The 22,489-nt window shown below is 49.8% G+C and overlaps 1 protein-coding gene across 6 annotated transcripts in view; it reads right to left on the bottom strand.

Annotated features, from left to right (window-relative positions):
• PIGG (phosphatidylinositol glycan anchor biosynthesis class G (EMM blood group)) overlaps positions 1-22,176 on the bottom strand; it is a 164,241-nt gene extending 142,065 nt beyond the window's left edge. For all 6 annotated transcript variants that reach the window (XR_014711656.1, XM_084628287.1, XM_084628290.1 and 3 more), the window contains exons 1-2: positions 21,965-22,176; positions 15,610-15,815 (exon numbers count right to left, since the gene is read on the bottom strand). Coding sequence is in view for 5 of the 6 variants with exons in the window: in XM_084628287.1 (XP_084484413.1) it covers positions 15,610-15,815; positions 21,965-22,124 (366 nt within the window). In the remaining variant the exon portion in view is untranslated. The remainder of the gene's footprint in view (positions 1-15,609; positions 15,816-21,964) is intronic.
• Between the last annotated feature and the right edge of the window lie 313 nt (positions 22,177-22,489).

Genomic DNA, 22,489 nt, shown 5'->3' with positions numbered 1-22,489 from the left:
TTACCCATCAGGTCAATGAATATTTCAGAACTTACTGCCAATCCTTATCAACTAAATCTAAGATTTATTAATAACGAAAAGAAAAAAAAAGTTTCTATGGTTAAAGATCATTATACATACAGATACGAGTAAAGTCCTTAGGTCAGTTTCATAGCAGAGATGGTGAGGCTGCTGATCTGTAAAAATCCTTTTGGAATCAGTTTAAAAGGTTATAGTCCAATAGGCAGTCCATATGCAGAGTTTGTTCAAATTCTTCCACAAAAATTGCAGGGTTAATCCAGAACAGACTAGAGCCCTCAGTTTTACAGGTTTAGACTTTCCCTGTCAAAGTTTAAGCAGATCCAAGACAACAAGGTTCAGGCCTGAAACTTCCTTTTTAGCTTGAAGCTCAGTGGATAAGCCTGTTGGCAGCAAATGATTACAGCAGGCCTTCCTTGATGAAGAATAGGTAATGTACACTGTTGCTCTGAAGCTAATCTTTGTTTCCGAGGCATACACTGGTAACTAGTTGCATTCATTAGCATAAGGCAATTAATCATTCAAACAATTCACAGGTAGTTTTATTATGCAGAATCACAAATTTCAATGAGAAATTAAGGCAATATTACACCACAAGTCTCATCTAAATGAGATAGTTTTTGATCTCCGAATCAACAGAATACAGTAATGCAACATTATAGGCAGGAACAGAAATCTAGCACCCACAAGCTAATTAGACCACATTGTTAAAAGTTTAACAAGATATCGGTAAACACAGACAAATACAAGAAGTATCTACTTTTAATCCTCTAACAATACAGACCTACATACCTAGGACTCTAGTCTATATAACATGGCCCTGTTATCTATCTACAAGCAATGGCCCTGTTTACCATTTCCATACTCTTCTAATATGTCCTCCTAAGGGTTACTTTCAGGTCAACCAGCCTACTGGTTCCTTAACTGCTGGTTCAGCATCACAACAAACTGCCACACCAGAGGCAGTCCTGTACCCTGTCTCTGACATTAGCCAGTGCTAATTGGCTTACATGAAGGTACAAGAAATCCCATAATGGATTGTTTTCCCATAGGGGAAAGCCCAGGCAGTAGTTGCGTTTAAGCCCACACGGACACAGCCCATAGTAAAAGCTTCTACACTTACATTATGTAAGGATAAAAAATTTACAATCCATAACAACGTCATTTTAAAAAAATCCTACTAAGCTCTTGGCCTCAATTAGGGACAGGAATATTCACATACTGTGCTCTGAGTAGCAACAAAAAAGATTCCTGATTTAACCGATTTTGTGGAACCTTACCAAATGTTAAGGATGACTCAACTAAAAACAAAAGTTCTCAAAAGAGGGAACAAAATTTAGGAATAAGGGAAGGGTGTATTAATCATGGATGGCAAGAGTTTCTAAAGAACAGCCTAAAAATAAATATTTGAGCGGGCACAGTTGTTTTCAAACATCAGCCCATAGACAGCTGCCAAAAAAAATTTGCAAAGTGAGAAAGTTTCAGCCCAAGGAGGCAGAAGCCTTCTTGTTTTCATGGAAGTAAGTGTTTACAGAGATAAAGTATTGTTTATGCCTCTGCTGGTCTAAAAATATCAGACTGTTAGCCAAAGCAGAGAAAAGTACAGCCCTCACCAAGGACTCCAAGATAGGTACAGAAGACTATTTATGTACTGAATTATTTGATTGCATTTATTTTTCCATTCTGAGAACAGAAATAATGGTGTACAATTAACAATGCATGTTTGGCTAAGAAGCTGCTGTATCTTGCAATGTTGTTTTCTTTATGTTTGCATCTTTTATAAAGCTATAGTTATCTGGGCAGAGGCAGTGGGATTCTTTGATGTTAAGTGTACTCAAACTTTGTATCTGAGATGAAATAATTTAAGACAGCCTCCAGGTTTGTGTACAAATAGCATGAAACAGGAGGGAAAAATTCAAGTGATTAAGAGTTTTACTATGAATGAAATTCTAGGATCCTACCATTTTCTTTATATTACATTCTATAATATTGTTGGTTAGTTTTGCAGACTTACTGGTCTGCTGAGCTCAGCAACACCAAACAATTTCTTCTCTGCAAATTTCCATTTTAGAGTAAAAAGTGTAGGCAAAGCAATTTGGTTACCAAAATTCAAATTATCTAACCTAAAAATGAATAATCACTATGCAGTTGAAATTGAACAAGTTTGAGACCCAGCTAGAATATACTGATGCTTAATTCACCCGTACAGGCTTCAGATCCAGATAACAGATGCTGCTATGGTCATCACCAGTCCCAAAAAGAGAGCCACGCAGCCCTGGATTTCTGTTACCTTAACCATCATTGAACAACATCACATTGCTTCTTTGAGAAGAGATATGGTCATATTGTAATCCAAATTGTGTTCGCAACCATGACCGGAGTCCCAGGGGTGCCAACTGATGTCACTCAATTAGGGTGAACTGCAAAGAATGGGGAAGACAATCCCCAAAGCTGGTGGATATTCCAATATTTAGATTTACCAAGCCAGCACAGAACAGCTTCTATAATACCTCACTGGTTACCAAGAAACCAACAACACAGTCCCTTAAAGTAACCCAGCCTTAGGCGTCCACCCAGACACCCAAGTCAAATAGGATAACGATTACTGAAAATCTTATTCATCACATAAAAACGTTCTACCAATCCCAAAGGATCGGACACTTTACCTCCCAGGTTAATGAATATTTCAGATTTTACCCAAACACATGCTGACAGCCAATTCTTATTAACTAAACTAAAATTTATTAAAAAAAAAAGAAAAGAGACTACTGGTTAAAAGATCAATATACATATAGACAGGAGTACAGTTCTTGAGATTAGATTCATAGTGGAGATGGTGAGCTTTGTAGTTGCAAAGTTATTTCAGAAATAGTCCATAGGTTATAGTCCTATGTTCACATTCAGGGTGATTCAAGATTAGAACTGGAGATCTCAATCTTGGTCTTAAGCTTCCCCTGCATGAAGCATCAAGCAGATCTGAGATAAAAAGGATTGGGACCCAAGGCATCTTTATACAGTTTCAGGCCTTCTTGTGACAGCTTGGAGTCCTTAGGCGAACAATAGGCACTCATGGGGACTTTGAAGAGGACCCATTTCCTAAGCAACGCCGATAATTATCTACACAGATTAACATAAGGCAATTGCCCGCTTTCCAACAGTCTCAGGTGATTTGCTATACATTTCAAAGAGAGACTAACAGAGCGATATCCTAGATTCACAATTTAAATATTAATATTCCCTTTTGATCTCTGAATCAATAGCTATAGTGACAGACAAAAATGTCTGTTTACATGGCTAACATTTAACAAGAAATAAGCACATACATACAATTAGTATCCCCTCCAGTTCTCTAACAATACAGGTTGCACTTCAAAGTTCTAGCTTATCTAACATGGCGTAGCCTAATTACCATTCACACTCTTTTCTAACATCTCTAATGGTTGTCTCTGGGTCAATTAGCCTGCAAGCTGCTTAAACCCTTTCTGGCTACGCATCACAGCAACAAAGCCACTCACACTGTCTGCAAAGCTTTTATGGAAGCCAAGGTTATCACACTCTAGAAGCTTCAGCCAGGAACATCACCTCCTTATATAAACATTTGCACAACCTTACTGATGCGAAAGGTCATTCATTCAGAGTTTGTAGCAATGAAGTTACAGACTGCTGGCTTGTAAAATCTCTGATGACCTTCCCATCTTTTAGAAGTTCTCAGATCATAATCAATATGCTCTTTTCAGTTGTAAATCCACAGTCCAGAGCACAAAACAGACAAGATGGAGATATTTCCAGGGTCTTTCATAGCCTTTGCCATATGGATGGTGTGATGTTACACCCCGTATTCTTATGGAAATATGCTTATTATATGAATATGGCATAACAGATATTTTATGCAAGATGGGTCTTGTAAGGTGTCATTGGAAAAGTTATAATTTACTGAATGTGATTATCCAATTTGTATGTATGTATCATTTCTGCATCTAAAGTTACGAATATTGACTAGGTAACAATTACAATTGGGTGTGTACTTGGGGAACATCCCCTCCCCACAAGACAACAGGCCATCAGCCTTGATGGGCAATTAGGAAGAAACAATAAGACTTTGAAGATACTAATCTCTCTCCTTCCTGAGAGGCGTCCTGGGACATAGCTGTGACACTACTAGGTCAGGTGATCCTATCACCTAGTACTAAACACCATCTTGGACTTCTAGTAATTTTCCACTAAAAGAGGAGGGAGGTCAAAACTGGGAAACAAAAGATTCCCGCCTTATGTAAATCTTATTTAAGGCTGGGGAGTAAGGTAAACAGGACTCTTCTCCATTGCCTTCCTGCCCAAGAAAACAGACTGAGCTGTGGGAAAGGCAAGGGCTGACTTCAGATTGAGACAGAGGAGTCTAGTCTGTAAAGAGAAATACCTGGAACTCTAAGCTACAGAAACTCTGCAACTTCCTAAAACAACATTTAGGAAAAGAAATTACTTCTTGAAACTAGTCTCTAAAATCTTAAGCTTAGTATGCGTGTTTTGTTTTATTTGCTTGGTAATCTGCTTTGTTCTGTTTGCTATCACTTATAATCACTTAATCTGCCTTTTATAGTTAATAAACTTGTATTTGTTTATTATTAAACCCAGTTTGTGCAATTTATAACTCGGGGGTGGGGGTGAGGGTGAGAAGTTGTGCATACCGTCCTCCAGATTGAGAGAAGGGACAAATTTATGAGTTTACATTGTATAGATTTCTCTACAGCGCAAGACTTTATTATTTTAGGTGTACTTTCCAGAGGGGAGCTTCATTTGTGTGCTGGGCCATTTTCAAGCTGAGTCTTCTCATGGAGAACTGCTTGCAGCCTCTGAGATTCTACAGCTGGTGCGTCCCTACCTGAGTGTGTGTGCTGCCAGCAGCCAGAGAGCTTAATTCAGCAACACTAGTGGAGCAGGCGATTCAGTGAAATCCCAGGACATCAGGTGGCATCCCAGAAAGGGGGACTAACCCATCACAGATGAAAATTTACTGACCCAAACAAAGCTCACATTTTCAGTTTGTGGGAAACTATTGGCACAAGATGAAGTCCAGGGTCACATGAGCAAGTCACATTCCCTTACATGGCTTGCTGACTCACAGGGGCAGCCATTACCCATATTCTGGCTGGGGCATCCACAGAAAGGCTCACTAGGCAGGATGAGTTTCTTCTATGGCCCATTGTGAGAGTCAATTGCCTTTGAAGGGCCATCAACACAAAGCTGTCTGGCTTCAATGTAGATTTTACCTGGTGGGTGTTACCCCACAAACAAACATCTGGGATGCAGATATATATATAGCCAATATTCATAACTTCAGATACAGTGATACATGGATTTCAGCAGGATAAATCGCCTTTAGCGAATCATAACTTTTCCATTGACACCTTACATCAGGGTGAGCAAACTACGGCCTGAGGGACAGATCTGGCCTGAGAGCCATTTTAAGCCAGCCCACGAGCTCCCACTGGGGAGTGGGGTCTGGGTCTTCCCCCGCTCTGGCGCTCAACCAGGTCACAGGGTCAGGGGCTGCACCACGCGGCTCCCGGAAGCCAGGGCATGGCCCTACTCTGGTTCCTACACGCTCCTGCTCTATATGCTCCAATGGCCATGCTCTAGTGGCCCCCTCCAGCACTCCAATGGGAGTTGCAGGGGCGGTGCCTGCGGACGAGGCAGAGTGCAGAGCAGCCTGGCTGCACCTCCACATAGGAGCCAGAGAAGGGACATCCCGCTGCTTCTGGGAGCCGCTTGAGGTAAGCACCGCTTGGAGCCTGCACCCCTGAGCCTCTCCCCATGCCCCAGACCCCTGCTCCAGCCCTGATCCCCCTCCTGCCCTCCAAATTCCTTGATCCCAGCCCAGAGCACTCTCCTTCACCCCAAACCCCTCATCCCCAGCCCCACCCCAGAGCCTGCACCCCTTCCCACACCCCTACCCCAGCCCTGATCCCCCTCCGAACCCCTCGGTCCCAACCCAGAGGGTCCTCCTACATCCCAAACTCCTCATCCTCAGCCCCACCACGGAGCCTGCACCCCCAACCAGAGCTCTCACCCCCTCCTGCATCCCAACCCCAATTTTGTGAGCATTCATGGCCCGCCATACAATTTCTATTCCTAGATCTAGCCCTCGGGCCAAAAAGTTTGCCCACCCCTGCCTTACATGATGTACTTTGTACAAAAGTTTTGCTGAAATTGTCTAACAGTGGCAATTATCAATGATACACATGGTCATATTTCAATCATACACCATCACAACCCATAAAGAAGCTTAATAGAAATAGGGCAGCAAGAATCTGAGCCAGCTGTTCTTTTGTGGCTCCAAATGCCATCCAATGTTATCCGGGGACCAGAGTCAGTCCTGCCCAACAGCAAAAAGGCATTATTTTACTGCTGTGGAAAGATTGTTTTAACTATTATGGCATTAACTCTTCTATCCATCGCTGGGAAAGTTTTTACTTTGGTCTCGTTGGCCCAAGTTGCTGATATATTAAGGGAGCAAGAGAAGACGACAACAAGCTGGCTTTACTCTTGGCTGTTCCATGACGGAACAAATTTCACAGCATGACAGCTTGTTGAGAAAAGAAGAGAATTCAAGCACCCCATTCACATTGTATTTGTGGATATCAAGGCAGAGTTTGACTCTGACAGGGAATCACTCTGGCTGACCTTTAAACTCGCAGGCCTCTCTGACAAGTATTGAAGAACGTTCCATCTCTTATAATGACAACTCCTCAGGCTGTGTTCTTGTAAATGAGAAAAAAAATCACCTTCTTGCAAATTAGGTCAGATGTTCAACAAGGATATGTCACTGCCCCAGAACTCTTCAATGCCATCATAGACTATGAGCTTGACCACACACTAAGTAAATGTCATTCAGGCATACGCATTGTTAGGAGACCGGAGAGCCCCGAAAACAGGCCACACTCTGAGACACTCCTGTTTCCCTGTGGTGAGGCACCTTTATCCTTTCTTGTTTTTAATGTTATTTTTTTAGTATGTGTTTCAGGTTTTCCAGCAGTAGGGGGAGCCATGATTGGGGCATGTCTGGACATGCGGTGTATATTCCTGTCATAGGGCGCATGACATATATACACAACTGTGTTAAAAGCTTCTCTGTGGGGTGTGGTGAAGTGGTGACAGACTCTAGACAGAGAAACAGATTCATCTGACCACAGCTCATACGCCTTGCCACGCCACCTGGCAGGAAGTGAGATTTTACTTACTCACTATAATTGTAGCCTAAGATTGTGTATTTAGGTCCTACTGTAGTTTTCAACAAATTATTAAAGCCACCTTGTCTCTCTCGAACTTGACTGAATTGCTCTGGAGGAAGGGCCATTCGTAACAGCCTAAAATACAAGAACCTCACTGACACAAATTTTGTCTACAACACAGCATTAGTTGTTGAATCAGTGGACAAGCTGATTGCAGTATCTAAACCCCTAGAAAGTTCACTTGCAAAAAAGTCAGCCTGAAAATTAATTGGGGCGAAAACAAAATTATTCTAGCTGGCAACTTTGAACAGGCTGTGGGCTCTAGCATTTAGTGGATGACCACCCAGTACAGATTGTCAGCAATTTCACCTATCTGGGCTCTGTTTTGGATAACATGGGCAGCAAAAGAACTTGAAACTTACACTGCAAAAGCATTGTCAGTAATGGGACACTTCATGAAGAACGTCTTGCAAACCAAACATCTTGATCAGTAGAGAAAAGATGCTGAGGATATACAATGCTTTGGTGGTCTGAATTCTGACCTGTGGGACTGAAACATGGCCCCTCACTGTTTAGATTGAAGAGATATTGGACGCCACTCAAATGAACCAACTCTGAGAGACTGAAAACATAAAATGGTTCAAATTCAAGCCAAATGAAGAGAACCATCTTCTAACTAATTAGGTCCCGCTCTCTCAAACAAACAGTCACCCAATGCTCTCTAAGGTAGTATGGTCAATTTCTCCGAATGCCTACCAATCTTCCCCATGAGAATCATCTTTGACTTGAATCAAATGAAAGCAGGATGGAAAAGACATACAAATGTATCCCCAGAAGACCTAAAATATGATGGTTGGACAGCAACAGATACCTGTCCCTAGCAGGCATTCTACCTTGTAATACACCAGGTTTGGTTCAGGACAGAACAAAATGGGGCCCTGTAATGCATTCTGTGGCATCTATGCTGCATAGACAGCATGAGAACTATCTATCTAGCTATTCAACTAGAAGGGATGCAAGCTTTTTCATTTTTTAATTAAACATTTGATTCTAGAGAAGAAGACAGACCCTAATTCCACAACTGCCATGGAATTTTAAGAACAAGGAATTTCAACAACCCAGCTGGGAAAGAAACTTGAGAAGTTGTTCCCTCCTCCAGTAATATTTATTCTGTTTAATTTTAACTTTTGTTCTTTGAAACAAAGCTTCTATATAGCAAACATTCCAATCATGCAACCAAAGTATTGGAGAGACATTTTAAAGTCATATTATTCAAAAAAATAATCTTGGTTTCAAAAGACAGTTATGGATCCTAAGTGACTATAGAGTAGTTTCTTACCAGATTATTTACATAATCTAAGCACTAAGAGCAAAGAAATGAATAGTTAAGTACATAAAGCTTACACGACTCTCAAACACATTTTTATCTAATACAAAGAAATGCTTGAACTCTGACTTAAAGATTTAAAGGTACCCATAGCAGTGCCGCTGATCTGAAGGTATACATTGTCCCCAAATGTGAAATAGTTATGGGTAAGGACAAAGTCACAAAGTTCAGCCACCAGGTTAGCCGTGACATTATCGGGGATAGTGTTCTTGACGGCTTGTAGTCCATCTTTGTGTGGAATGTTGGTGTAGAGGGCTTCTACATCCATAGTGGCCAGGATGGTGTTATCAGGAAGATCACCGATGGATTGAAGTTTCCTCAGGAAGTCAGTGGTGTCTCGAAGGTAGCTGGGAGTGCTGGTAGCGTAGGGCCTGAGGAGGGAGTCTACATAGCCAGACAATCCTGCTGTCAGGGTGCCAATGCCTGAGATGATGGGGCGCCCAGGATTTCCAGGTTTATGGATCTTGGGTAGTAGATAGAATATCCCAGGTCGGGGTTCCAGAGGTGTGTCTGTGCGGATTTGAACTTTGTGACTTTGTCCTTACCCATAACTATTTTACATTTGGGGCCAATGTATACCTTCAGATCAGCGGCACTGCTATAGGTACCCGCATGGCCCCACAGTATGCCAACATTTTTATGGCTGACTTAGAACAACGCTTCCTCAGCTCTCGTCCCCTAAAGCCCCTACTCTACTTGCGCTATATTGATGACATCTTCATCATCTGGACCCATGGAAAAGAAGCCCTTGAGGAATTCCACCATGATTTCAACAATTTCCATCCCACCACCAACCTCAGCCTGGTCCAGTCCACACAAGAGATCCACTTCCTGGACACTACAGTGCTAATAAACAATGGTCACATAAACACCACCCTATACCGGAAACCTACTGACCGCTAATCCTACCTGCATGCCTCCAGCTTTCACCCTGACCACACCACACGATCCATCGTCTACAGCCAAGCTCTGCGATACAACCGCATTTGCTCCAACCCCTCAGACAGAGACAAACACCTACAAGATCTCTGTCAAGCTTTCTTACAACTACAATACCCACCTGCAGAAGTAAAGAAACAGATTGATAGAGCCAGAAGAGTTCCCAGAAGTTACCTACTACAGGACAGGCCTAACAAAGAAAATAACAGAACGCCACTAGCCGTCACCTTCAGCCCCCAACTAAAACCCCTCCAACGCATTATTAAGGATCTACAACCTATCCTAAAGGATGACCCAACACTCTCACAAATCTTGGGAGACAGGCCAGTCCTTGCCTACAGACAGCCCCGCAACCTGAAGCAAATACTCACCAACAACCACATACCACACAACAGAACCACTAACCCAGGAACTTATCCTTGCAACAAAGCCCGTTGCCAATTGTGCCCACATATCTATTCAGGGGACACCATCACAGGGCCTAATAACATCAGCCAAACTATCAGAGGCTCGTTCACCTGCACATCCACCAATGTGATATATGCCATCATGTGCCAGCAATGCCCCTCTGCCATGTACATTGGTCAAACTGGACAGTCTCTACATAAAAGAATAAATGGACACAAATCAGATGTCAAGAATTATAACATTCATAAACCAGTCGGAGAACACTTCAATCTCTCTGGTCACGCAATCACAGACATGAAGGTCGCTATCTTAAAACAAAAAAGCTTCAAATCCAGACTCCAGCGAGAAACTGCTGAATTGGAATTCATTTGCAAATTGGATACTATTAATTTAGGCTTAAATAGAGACTGGGAGTGGCTAAGTCATTATGCAAGGTAGCCTGTTTCCTCTTGTTTTTTCCTACCCCCCCCCCCAGATGTTCTGGTTTAACTTGGATTTAAACTTGGAGAGTGGTCAGTTTGGATGAGCTATTACCAGCAGGAGAGTGAGTTTGTGTGTGTATGGGGGTGGGGGGGATGTGAGAAAACCTGGATTTGTGCAGGAAATAGCCCAACTTGATTATCATGCACATTGTGTAAAGAATTGTCACTTTGGATGGGCTATCACCAGCAGGAGAGTGAATTTGTGTGGGGGGGGGGTGGAGGGTGAGAAAACCTGGATTTGTGCTGGAAATGGCCCACCTGATGATCACTTTAGATAAGCTATTACCAGCAGGACAGTGGGGTGGGAGGAGGTATTGTTTCATATTCTCTGTGTATATATAAAGTCTGCTGCAGTTTCCACGGTATGCATCCGATGAAGTGAGCTGTAGCTCACGAAAGCTCATGCTCAAATAAATTGGTTAGTCTCTAAGGTGCCACAAGTACTCCTTTTCTTTTTGCGAATACAGACTAACACGGCTGTTACTCTGAAACCTGTATAGAAAGAGTTTGAGATGTGCGCTGGAAATAGATTTCTAAAATGTGTTTAGCAGGAAGCACATAAGACCAGCCTGTCCTAGACCAAGGAATGTGCACTTTTCTAATCAGTGTAATCACAGGCAGAGGACAATGCATGCACATTTATATATAAAGGTAAACAAAGCCATCAAGCTAAACAAGCAGGGGAGAAGACTGCTTAACAATCACACCATGGGACCAAATCTGCACTCAAGGAAATCTTCATGGCTCTTTAAACAGAGACAACTAACTAATATAAGCAGGAACAAAGACATTTTAGTTATCCATCACTGAAGTGACTCAGGGTTCAGTGCCCTGTGAGCCTATGAAAGCCAGATCCTATTGGCCTGGAAGGAAAGAAAAGCAGGAAACTGACCCAGACTTTAAAGTGAGAAGGAACCATCATGATCATCTAGTCTGACATCTTGCACATCGCAGGCCAGAGAACCTTACCCACCCACTCCTGTAACAGACCCTTAACCTCTGGCTGAGGTCCTAAAGTCCTCAAATCTTGGTTTAAAGACTTGAAGTTACAGAGAATCCACCATTTATTCTAGTTCGCAAGTCAGCAAGTGACCCATGTCCCAAGTTGTAGAGGAAGGCAAAAAAACCCAGAGTCTCTGCCCATCTGACCTGGGGGAGAATCTGACTCTAAATATGGTGATCAGTTAGACCCTGAGCATCTGGGCCACACACCTGGGAAAGAATTTTCAGATGCAAGTCAGAGCCCTCCCCATCCAGCGTCCCATCTCCGAAGGTTGCAGATATTTTTTAAAAGTCATCACGGACAATACCATCCCCTCCAGTCTTGAAACAAGTTAGATTTTTTTGCCTCCACTACCCTTGGAAGACTGTTCCAGAACTTCACTCCTCTGCTGCCTAGAAACCTGCATCTAATTTAAAGCCTAAACTTGTTGATGGCCAGTTTATAGTTATTTGTACCAGTGCCAACATTGGCCCTTAAATAATTGCTCTCTTTCCCTGGTATTTATCCCTCTTTATTTATCGACACCAATCATATCTCCCCCTCAGCCTTTGTTTTGTTAGACTAAACAAGCCAAGCTTCTTAAGTCTCCTGCAATAATGTAGGTTCTCCATTCCTCCGATCATCCTAGTAGTCCCTCTCTGCACATGTTCCAGTTAGAATTCATCTTTCTTAAACATGGGAAACCAGAATTGAACCCATAATTCCACATGAGGTCTCACCAGTACCTTGTATGTCGGTAATATCACCTCCTTATCTCTACTGGCAATACCTCATCTGATGCATCCGAGGATTATATTAGCCTTTTTCATAGCCGCATCACACTGGCAATTCAGAGTTATTCTGTGATCAACCCATACACCCAGGTCTTTCTCCTCTGTTGCTTCCAACTGATATCTCCCCAGCTTACAGCAAAAATTCTTGTTAGTCCCTAAATGCATGACTTTGCACTATTAAGTTTCATCCCATTTCTATTACTCCAGTTTTCAAGATCATCCAAGAGGACTTTCTGACCTCCAGAAGGCAGCATTCCATGCTGAACCATCCCTTCAAATCCTTGTAAGCTTTTTGCCTTCTCTTGGTAACTTGTCTGACATGCTTATTCATCCAATTTGATCTGCAACCCTTCCCTACAATTTTTTATCTATCCCCTTGCTTGGGATGCAGGCTCCAGATAGTTTCTGTAACTTTGACTTAAAGTAATTCCAAGCCTGCTCCACATTCAGATCTTTGAGTTGTTCAGTTCAGTCCACTTCCCTAAGTAATTCCCTTAATTTTTTTAAGTTGCCCTTTTGAAATCAAGGACCCCAGTTACTGACCTATTTTGTTTATCCTTAGCTGAACCTGAACTAACTCATGATCACTCCAATCAAGGTTGTCCTCTACAACCAGTTCTTCTGTGAGGTCCTTGCTACTTACCAAAACAAAATTACCTCTTTTTGATTTGGTGAAGAATCTGTCAGCTATCACATCCAGGAATATCTGGGCCCTACCATTATTAGTAGTGCTTGCCCTCCAATCTATATCTGAGAAATTAACATTCTCCAAGATCACACAGTTCCCAGAAATTTATTTCATTAAAAATATTAAAAAGGTCTTTATCCATTTCAGATCCTGGGAGTCTGAAGCAGACCTCAAGTAATATAGGTTAGAAATCTGTTTACACAAAGATAGTAACTTGCTGAAATTAAGTTTTAGTCACCAGAAAATGTGACTTATTTTGTTTTACTTGTAACCACATTTGTTTCTTTTATTCTTACTTATCACTTATTCTACTTATCACTCTGTTCTTTTTTAAAAAGCTTATTCTGGTTTTATTATAAAAAAATCTCAGTGTCATATATTAAAGTGAATTTTGAGTCTTCAACTAAACTAGTAAGCTGCCGTGCACTCTTTGGAGGCAGCAAACTTAATTTCTAAGAGTGCCCAGTGAAAGGGACTGGACGTTGCAGAGAGATGTCTCTGGGAAACTTGTGAATTGGAGTTCTTTGATAGTTATCTGCAAGGAAAGATTTGGCCTAGCAAGGTAGAAGAAGTGGCATGTCAAAGCAGCAGCAAACGCTCTCTCCTGCTGAAGTTGATTGGGGGTAATGCAGTAGCTTACAGTTCTGGGTACCTTAAGCAGAACATCACAGAGACATTGGAGAGCTAATATTTAGTTGTAATAGACTTCATGCCTACAATAGGGCTGAAGTTTCAATGACTCACTGTAACTTACATTTAAACAGAAACCACAACTCCCTAGCACACAACCTTCTGTCCCCAAGATTATCGGGGAATTCTCTCAGACTACCTGACGAGTCACACTGAATCTGATCTTCGAAGTTGGAGTGAACATTGGGGACCGAGCACTCTGCTCTCCTGGTCCAACAAACCCTGTCAGCCAGGTAAAGATCAGAGGCTTCTCTATCCCCAACTATCTTAGATGTTTTCAGATCATCATAGGAAAGTATATCACCTAACTATAAGACCACTGGGCAACAAGCTGGGAGAGTAATACAATCACCGTGCATCAAAAACTGTCAGTGGCTTAACCCCAAATCAGCTCCAATGATCACCTTGGCGTGGTTCACCACCAGATTAAATCAGTTGAAGTACACAAATACACCCGTGTCCACAATCCGATCAGAATGCACCCACAAGCAACAGACTTTTTGCATAACTATGCTGCCACAGTAAAGAACATTACTTCTAGTCCATAAAAACCATAAAATCATGGATGGCAGAACAATTTTGTCCAGCAAACTAACCAATCGCTGGACCCAAGCGCTGACTACTGCAAAGAGCTCTCAACCTATTCTACAGAAAAGATCAACTAAATCTGAAAGAAACTCACAAAGGCTGACCTTCCTAAACTAGACCATTTAATATTAATCTCTCTGCTACTTCTGATGGAGTTTGGACCTGTCATGTACAATGAAACCCCAGAATATGAAAAACATTCAAGTCACCACTCCTGCCGAACAGAGCTAGTGTCTCCCATCACACCCTCTCTGGTGAAAGCCAGCAAGGAAACACTGTGTCCTGTGCTGGGAAAAATAATTAATACCTCTTTCAGAAGAGCAAACCTCTCCAACTATTGCCCACATTCAGCCTCCCTTTCCTAGCAAGAAACACTGAAGCTCCAGAAAAACCAAGACATCTTCAGGCATCCTGCATGCTGAAGAATCTTGGCTTCAGACCAGGACACAGCGCAGATGATCCTAGCACTGCTAATGATTGTCTCCTCTTTGCAATGGGTACTGGCCATTTATCAATACTCATACTAACTCCCTCCACAGCCTCAGACAATCATAGAAAGGTGCTGCTCACTCATTTATTGAGTATATTGGAAGTCAACTATTCAGTGTGTTACAATGACTTCAATTATTCTTTCCATCAGGACCCAGACAGTGGTGATAGGAGCAGTAGCCTATCTCCAAAAGTAGATACCTGGGGGGCAAGAGAGAGATCTAACCTGCCTCTCCTCAGTTTTAATATCTATGAGTAAGGATTTCAAGAAGTGGTGAGGTACCACAGACTCTGCTGCTAACAGCATGCCAAAAACAACGAACTATATCTCAGTTTCCAAAGACAACCCATGCCATCACACGAATGTAACTATACCTAGATCAGCATCTGAATGAACTGATGCCAAGAAGGCTACACTCTTCATAGTAATCCACCAACTTGCACCTTTGGGCCTAAAATTCTGGTTCTACAGCTCCAAAGCTATAGGCCCTTCCTAAAGCTAAAGAAAAAGCTCTCCTAATTATCAATTAGAAAGGAAAAATCTTTCTTAATACTTTAGAAAGAGTAATATACTCAAGCAGTGCCCTATCCTGCTCCCACTGAAATCAATGACAGAAGAGCTCGCATTAAAATCAGTAGGAGTAGGACTGGCCCCCAATGCTCAAAAATAAACTTCAAACTTTACTTTACAAATAGAAAGGAGAATCCCTCCAGAGCACCAATCCTCCTCTTCAGCCTATAAAGGGTACAACTACAGTCGTTCAAGTATCGCTGTAAGCGATGGGAAGATAACCTCCTTTCCATTCTCAACTCCTGTGACACTAGGGCAAGGAGAACAAGGTGTCATGTTAACTTGAATCCCTGACTGGGTAGGACACAATGAGACTCGGGAGTAACCACCAAAATGGGACTGCTTACCTTAATTCGAGGCATGGTGACAGTGGGTGGCTTTGCTTCAGCAATGAAACTGTGGCATGTTCCTTTTTCAACAAGTTCTGTAGTGTAGGGCATGAACTGTTTACCCTTTGATCCAAACACGAAATCATCTCTCAAAGCATCTATCAACACAATGACCACTTTTTTGAAGAGAGGTGATGGAATCTTGGTCCAATTAGAAGTCACTCCTAAAATAAAAGTAAACATAAAATGTATAGATCATCAATGCAAGTTAAGAGTCCACAACAAAAATGATCAGCACTTCTCAAACTTCACATAAGATTCCTGCAATAGTTATAATTGCCAATGACAGCAATTTAAAGTTAGAAAGTCAGCCCACATTTTCAAGATTTGAAATTCCAGTCTAGTACCAGTATTTGACTGTGCATGTTCTGGTTTTCATTGTAAACAAGACAGGACCATACTGTTTTTAGGTCGCCTGCAGCTGGAACCTATGTCTATCCATATCCACCTTGGCTTCAGGAAATCAAAAGATTCAGTCCACGCGGTCTTTATTGGGACCTAAGTCAGACTAATGCACTGACCTGCAGTGGTGCCCATCATTGTGGGGAAGTGCTAGATGTAGTAAATAGAAATGGGGTAAAACGGCTTGTGAGCCCTCAAGTGGCTACCACTGCATTTTATGTTTTAGAAGCCAGCTAGTAGTTTTTATATACAACTTCCTTGTATGTTGCGTATATTTAGAAAATATGGTTATCTGGAATCCCTTTGTGCCTGTGCTTTTATATATTGTTATGTAAAGAACAAAATAAATAGGGATTCAACTGAAACAAGTACTAATCATACGGTCTTACTCTTCACAGCCAGGGACAACGTAACAAAAGCAGTCAAGATTCACAGAAGCAAAAAGCTGTGGCAGCAGCCCCACTTCCACCTCCGTGTGGGGAGCTAGCAGTCCAGTCCCATTCCAGAGAGGCACAGGGAGGAGGTGGGCATCCTATCCCCTGGGGAATAGGGCGGTTGGTGGACTAAGGTGGTGGGGTGGGTCTCATTGATGGCTGGCCCAGAGCAGCCATTAGAGCCCAGCTTGCTCCATGCTCAGCTGTGGCCCAGGCTACCACTGCTACTTCTTGTCCAGCTGATAGGGAGACAAAGGACCAATCAAATTAAACTTTATTTTCTTTCCTCTGCCAGTGCCTCAGCTCCTGCTGGCTTTATTCTTTCTCATGAATCATAAAACCAAATACACCAAAAACCCCCCAAACACTTGGGATCCTGGATCTTATTTTGCAGCTTCCAGCCCAAAGCAAGCTTTTAAAGCCAAATTCTAACCACCTGTAAAAGGATTTAATAATGGAATTGCTGTCAAGCTGTTAATCAGAACAATATGAATAGAGCTGTTATAATAAAAGGTACAGGGACCATGGCAAACATAGGGAGCCTGTGATGGAAAGGAATTAACGTCTCAAATGAACATGGGTGAATGTGATCCATGTACAAAAATAGTGCAAGGAGCGAGGGCAGGCTCTCCATGTGCACATGCTAATGATGCACCTCAGGATTTTCTTGCTTTCAATAATTAGATCTGACAAGGTTTGTCAAGAAGAAAAAGTGAGCAAGGGCCCAGCAAGGCAGGGGATGGGGGCACGGTTACCTATGCAGGTTACCTGGGCTGGGGATTGGGAAGTGGGACAGGGGCTGGTTACGTGGGCCAAGCAGGGGTAGGCGGAGTGGAAGATGTACTGACTACCTAGGCAAGGCCAGGAGAAAAAAGAGGGTTGGGGGGAACCAGTCACCTGGACTGGACCAGACCAGAGAAAGAAGAAGGGGGGAATGGGCTGCTTACCTAGACAGGATAGTGGAAGGACTGAACGGGTAAGACAGTGGCAGGCAGAGGAGGGGATTATACCTAGCTAGGGGTGATTACCTGGCCAGGCAGGGGAAGGAGGGACCAAGGGTTACCCAGGCCAAGCGGGAGATGGGGGAGGGGAGGGAGGTCCAGGTTACTTAGGCCAGCTGGGGGAAGGGGCAGGCCGGATACCCAAGCCAGGTGGAGAATGGGCCAGCAAATTACCTGACCCAGGCCAGGGAAGGAGAGGACAGCGGGGGCGGGTTACCCAGGCCGGGCGAAGTCAGCGATTTGGGGGGAGGGGGAAAGGGGAAAAGAGAAAAGAGCTGCTGGGCCCAGCAGAGGAAGGAGAGGACAGTTGGGGCTGGTTACCTGGACAGGGCTGGGGGCGGTAACCGGGCCAGGCGGGGAAGAAGAGGGCGGAGGGTGGGAGGACCATAACCCGGGCTGAGCCGGATGGGAGGGAGGAAAAGAGTTACCTGGGCCGAAGAGGGGAAGAAGAGAATAGTGTGGGGGGGTGTTTACCTGGGTTGGGCGGGGGACGGAGAGGGCTAGGGTCGGTTAGCAGAGCTGGAAGCGATTACCCAGGCCAGGACTGGGGGCGGTGGGTTACCCGGGCCAGGTGGTGGCGGTTACCCGGGCCAGGTGGTGGCGGTTACCCGGGATGGGGTACCTGGGCCGGGCAGAGGACAGAGAGGACGGTGGGAGCTGGGGTCAGTTAGCAGAGTTGGAAACGATTACCCGGGCCGGGGCTGGGGGCGGTGGGTTACCTGGGCCAGGTGGTGGCGGTTACCCGGGATGGGGGGGGACGCGGTACGGACGGTGGGGGCTGGGGTCGGTTAGCCGAGCTGGAAGCGATTGCCCGGGCCGGGGCTGGGGGTTACCTGGGCCAGGTGATGGCGGTTACCCGGGATGGGGGGGGCTGGTACCTGGGCCGAGCGAGGGACGGTGGGGGCTGGGAGGTGTACCTGGGCCGGGCGGGGGACGGAGGGGGCGGTGGGGGCTAAGGCGGTTACCCGGGATGGGGGGTGTACCTGGGCCGGGCGGGGGACGGAGGGGGCGGTGGGGGCTGAGGCGGTTACCCGGGATGGGGGGGGTACCTGGGCCGGGCGGGGGACGGAGGGGGCTGAGGCGGTTACCCGGGATGGGGGGGGTACCTGGGCCGGGCGGGGGACGGAGGGGGCTGAGGCGGTTACCCGGGATGGGGGGGTACCTGGGCCGGGCGGGGGACGGAGGGGGCGGTGGGGGCTGAGGCGGTTACCCGGGATGGGGGGGGTACCTGGGCCGGGCGCGGGACAGAGGGGGCGGTGGGGGCTGAGGCGGTTACCCGGGATGGGGGGGGTATCTGGGCCGGGCGCGGGACAGAGGGGGCGGTGGGGGCTGAGGCGGTTACCCGGGATGGGGGGGGTACCTGGGCCGGGCGGGGGACGGAGGGGGCTGAGGCGGTTACCCGGGATGGGGGGGGTACCTGGGCCGGGCGGGGGACGGAGGGGGCGGTGGGGGCTGAGGCGGTTACCCGGGATGGGGGGGGGTACCTGGGCCGGGCGGGGGACGGAGGGGGCTGAGGCGGTTACCCGGGATGGGGGGGGTACCTGGGCCGGGCGCGGGACGGAGGGGGCGGTGGGGGCTGAGGCGGTTACCCGGGATGGGGGGGTACCTGGGCCGGGCGGGGGACGGAGGGGGCTGAGGCGGTTACCCGGGATGGGGGGGGTACCTGGGCCGGGCGCGGGACGGAGGGGGCGGTGGGGGCTGAGGCGGTTACCCGGGATGGGGGGGTACCTGGGCCGGGCGGGGGACGGAGGGGGCGGTGGGGGCTGAGGCGGTTACCCGGGATGGGGCGGGTACCTGGGCCGGGCGGGGGACGGAGGGGGCGGTGGGGGCTGAGGCGGTTACCCGGGATGGGGGGGGTACCTGGGCCGGGCGCGGGACAGAGGGGGCGGTGGGGGCTGAGGCGGTTACCCAGGATGGGGGGGGTACCTGGGCCGGGCGCGGGACAGAGGGGGCGGTGGGGGCTGAGGCGGTTACCCGGGATGGGGGGGGTACCTGGGCCGGGCGGGGGACGGAGGGGGCGGTGGGGGCTGAGGCGGTTACCCGGGATGGGGGGGGTACCTGGGCCGGGCGGGGGACGGAGGGGGCGGTGGGGGCTGAGGCGGTTACCCGGGATGGGGGGGGGTACCTGGGCCGGGCGCGGGACAGAGGGGGCGGTGGGGGCTGAGGCGGTTACCCGGGATGGGGGGGGTACCTGGGCCGGGCGCGGGACAGAGGGGGCGGTGGGGGCTGAGGCGGTTACCCGGGATGGGGGGGGTACCTGGGCCGGGCGGGGGACGAAGGGGGCTGAGGCGGTTACCTGGGATGGGGGGGTACCTGGGCCGGGCGGGGGACGGAGGGGGCGGTGGGGGCTGAGGCGGTTACCCGGGATGGGGGGGGTACCTGGGCCGGGCGGGGGACGGAGGGGGCGGTGGGGGCTGAGGCGGTTACCCGGGATGGGGGGGTACCTGGGCCGGGCGCGGGACAGAGGGGGCGGTGGGGGCTGAGGCGGTTACCCGGGATGGGGGGGGGTACCTGGGCCGGGCGGGGGACGGAGGGGGCTGAGGCGGTTACCCGGGATGGGGGGGGTACCTGGGCCGGGCGCGGGACGGAGGGGGCGGTGGGGGCTGAGGCGGTTACCCGGGATGGGGGGGTACCTGGGCCGGGCGGGGGACGGAGGGGGCTGAGGCGGTTACCCGGGATGGGGGGGGTACCTGGGCCGGGCGCGGGACGGAGGGGGCGGTGGGGGCTGAGGCGGTTACCCGGGATGGGGGGGTACCTGGGCCGGGCGGGGGACGGAGGGGGCTGAGGCGGTTACCCGGGATGGGGGGGGTACCTGGGCCGGGCGCGGGACGGAGGGGGCGGTGGGGGCTGAGGCGGTTACCCGGGATGGGGGGGTACCTGGGCCGGGCGGGGGACGGAGGGGGCGGTGGGGGCTGAGGCGGTTACCCGGGATGGGGCGGGTACCTGGGCCGGGCGGGGGACGGAGGGGGCGGTGGGGGCTGAGGCGGTTACCCGGGATGGGGGGGGTACCTGGGCCGGGCGCGGGACAGAGGGGGCGGTGGGGGCTGAGGCGGTTACCCAGGATGGGGGGGGTACCTGGGCCGGGCGCGGGACAGAGGGGGCGGTGGGGGCTGAGGCGGTTACCCGGGATGGGGGGGGTACCTGGGCCGGGCGGGGGACGGAGGGGGCGGTGGGGGCTGAGGCGGTTACCCGGGATGGGGGGGGTACCTGGGCCGGGCGGGGGACGGAGGGGGCGGTGGGGGCTGAGGCGGTTACCCGGGATGGGGGGGGGTACCTGGGCCGGGCGCGGGACAGAGGGGGCGGTGGGGGCTGAGGCGGTTACCCGGGATGGGGGGGGTACCTGGGCCGGGCGCGGGACAGAGGGGGCGGTGGGGGCTGAGGCGGTTACCCGGGATGGGGGGGGTACCTGGGCCGGGCGGGGGACGAAGGGGGCTGAGGCGGTTACCTGGGATGGGGGGGTACCTGGGCCGGGCGGGGGACGGAGGGGGCGGTGGGGGCTGAGGCGGTTACCCGGGATGGGGGGGGTACCTGGGCCGGGCGGGGGACGGAGGGGGCGGTGGGGGCTGAGGCGGTTACCCGGGATGGGGGGGTACCTGGGCCGGGCGCGGGACAGAGGGGGCGGTGGGGGCTGAGGCGGTTACCCGGGATGGGGGGGGGTACCTGGGCCGGGCGGGGGACGGAGGGGGCTGAGGCGGTTACCCGGGATGGGGGGGGTACCTGGGCCGGGCGCGGGACGGAGGGGGCGGTGGGGGCTGAGGCGGTTACCCGGGATGGGGGGGTACCTGGGCCGGGCGGGGGACGGAGGGGGCTGAGGCGGTTACCCGGGATGGGGGGGGTACCTGGGCCGGGCGCGGGACGGAGGGGGCGGTGGGGGCTGAGGCGGTTACCCGGGATGGGGGGGTACCTGGGCCGGGCGGGGGACGGAGGGGGCTGAGGCGGTTACCCGGGATGGGGGGGTACCTGGGCCGGGCGCGGGACGGAGGGGGCGGTGGGGGCTGAGGCGGTTACCCGGGATGGGGGGGTACCTGGGCCGGGCGGGGGACGGAGGGGGCTGAGGCGGTTACCCGGGATGGGGGGGGTACCTGGGCCGGGCGCGGGACGGAGGGGGCGGTGGGGGCTGAGGCGGTTACCCGGGATGGGGGGGTACCTGGGCCGGGCGGGGGACGGAGGGGGCTGAGGCGGTTACCCGGGATGGGGGGGGTACCTGGGCCGGGCGCGGGACGGAGGGGGCGGTGGGGGCTGAGGCGGTTACCCGGGATGGGGGGGTACCTGGGCCGGGCGGGGGACGGAGGGGGCTGAGGCGGTTACCCGGGATGGGGGGGGTACCTGGGCCGGGCGCGGGACGGAGGGGGCGGTGGGGGCTGAGGCGGTTACCCGGGATGGGGGGGTACCTGGGCCGGGCGGGGGACGGAGGGGGCTGAGGCGGTTACCCGGGATGGGGGGGGTACCTGGGCCGGGCGCGGGACGGAGGGTTACCTGCGCCGGGCTGGGGCGGCTCAGCGGGCGGAACCCCGCGGGCCTCTCTCCAGGGCAGGGATCTCACGGGCACCGGGAAGAAGCCCCGGAGGAACAGCCCCACCCCGAGCGCCTGCACCAGGAGGCAGCCGGCGGCGAAGACCCCCGAGCGCAGCCGCATCCTCGAGCTAGGAGGTAGCCCCAGTGCAACAGCAGCGCTCCGAGCCCGTCCGGTTTAGGGGCAGGGGGTGGAACACCGCCCTATCAGCGGCCCAGGCTCTGCTCAGCCAGCGCTGCGATTGGCTAGTGACTAACCAACCGGCACTCTCCGCCTGCAAAACAAACAAACCTCAGCGCTAAACCGGCCCGAGCCCGGAAGAGCAGCTCAGAAAACTACAACTCCCAGAAGCCCCTTCCACAGCCCCCTGCTCTATGGAGCGGCGCAGGGATCAATCCGCGTTGCCCCCTCCCCGCAATCTTGCCCAGCGGTCTTGTAGGGACTGGGAGGAGTCACTGGTGTTCGCTCCTGGTCCATGAGCGGCTGCA

The sequence above is a fragment of the Lepidochelys olivacea genome, assembly GCF_965140295.1.
Source record: "Lepidochelys olivacea isolate rLepOli2 genome assembly, chromosome: 5".
Classification (NCBI taxonomy): Eukaryota; Metazoa; Chordata; order Testudines; family Cheloniidae; genus Lepidochelys; species Lepidochelys olivacea.
Note: the sequence above shows the minus strand (reverse complement) of the source record. Positions and strands in the feature narration are given on the sequence as shown.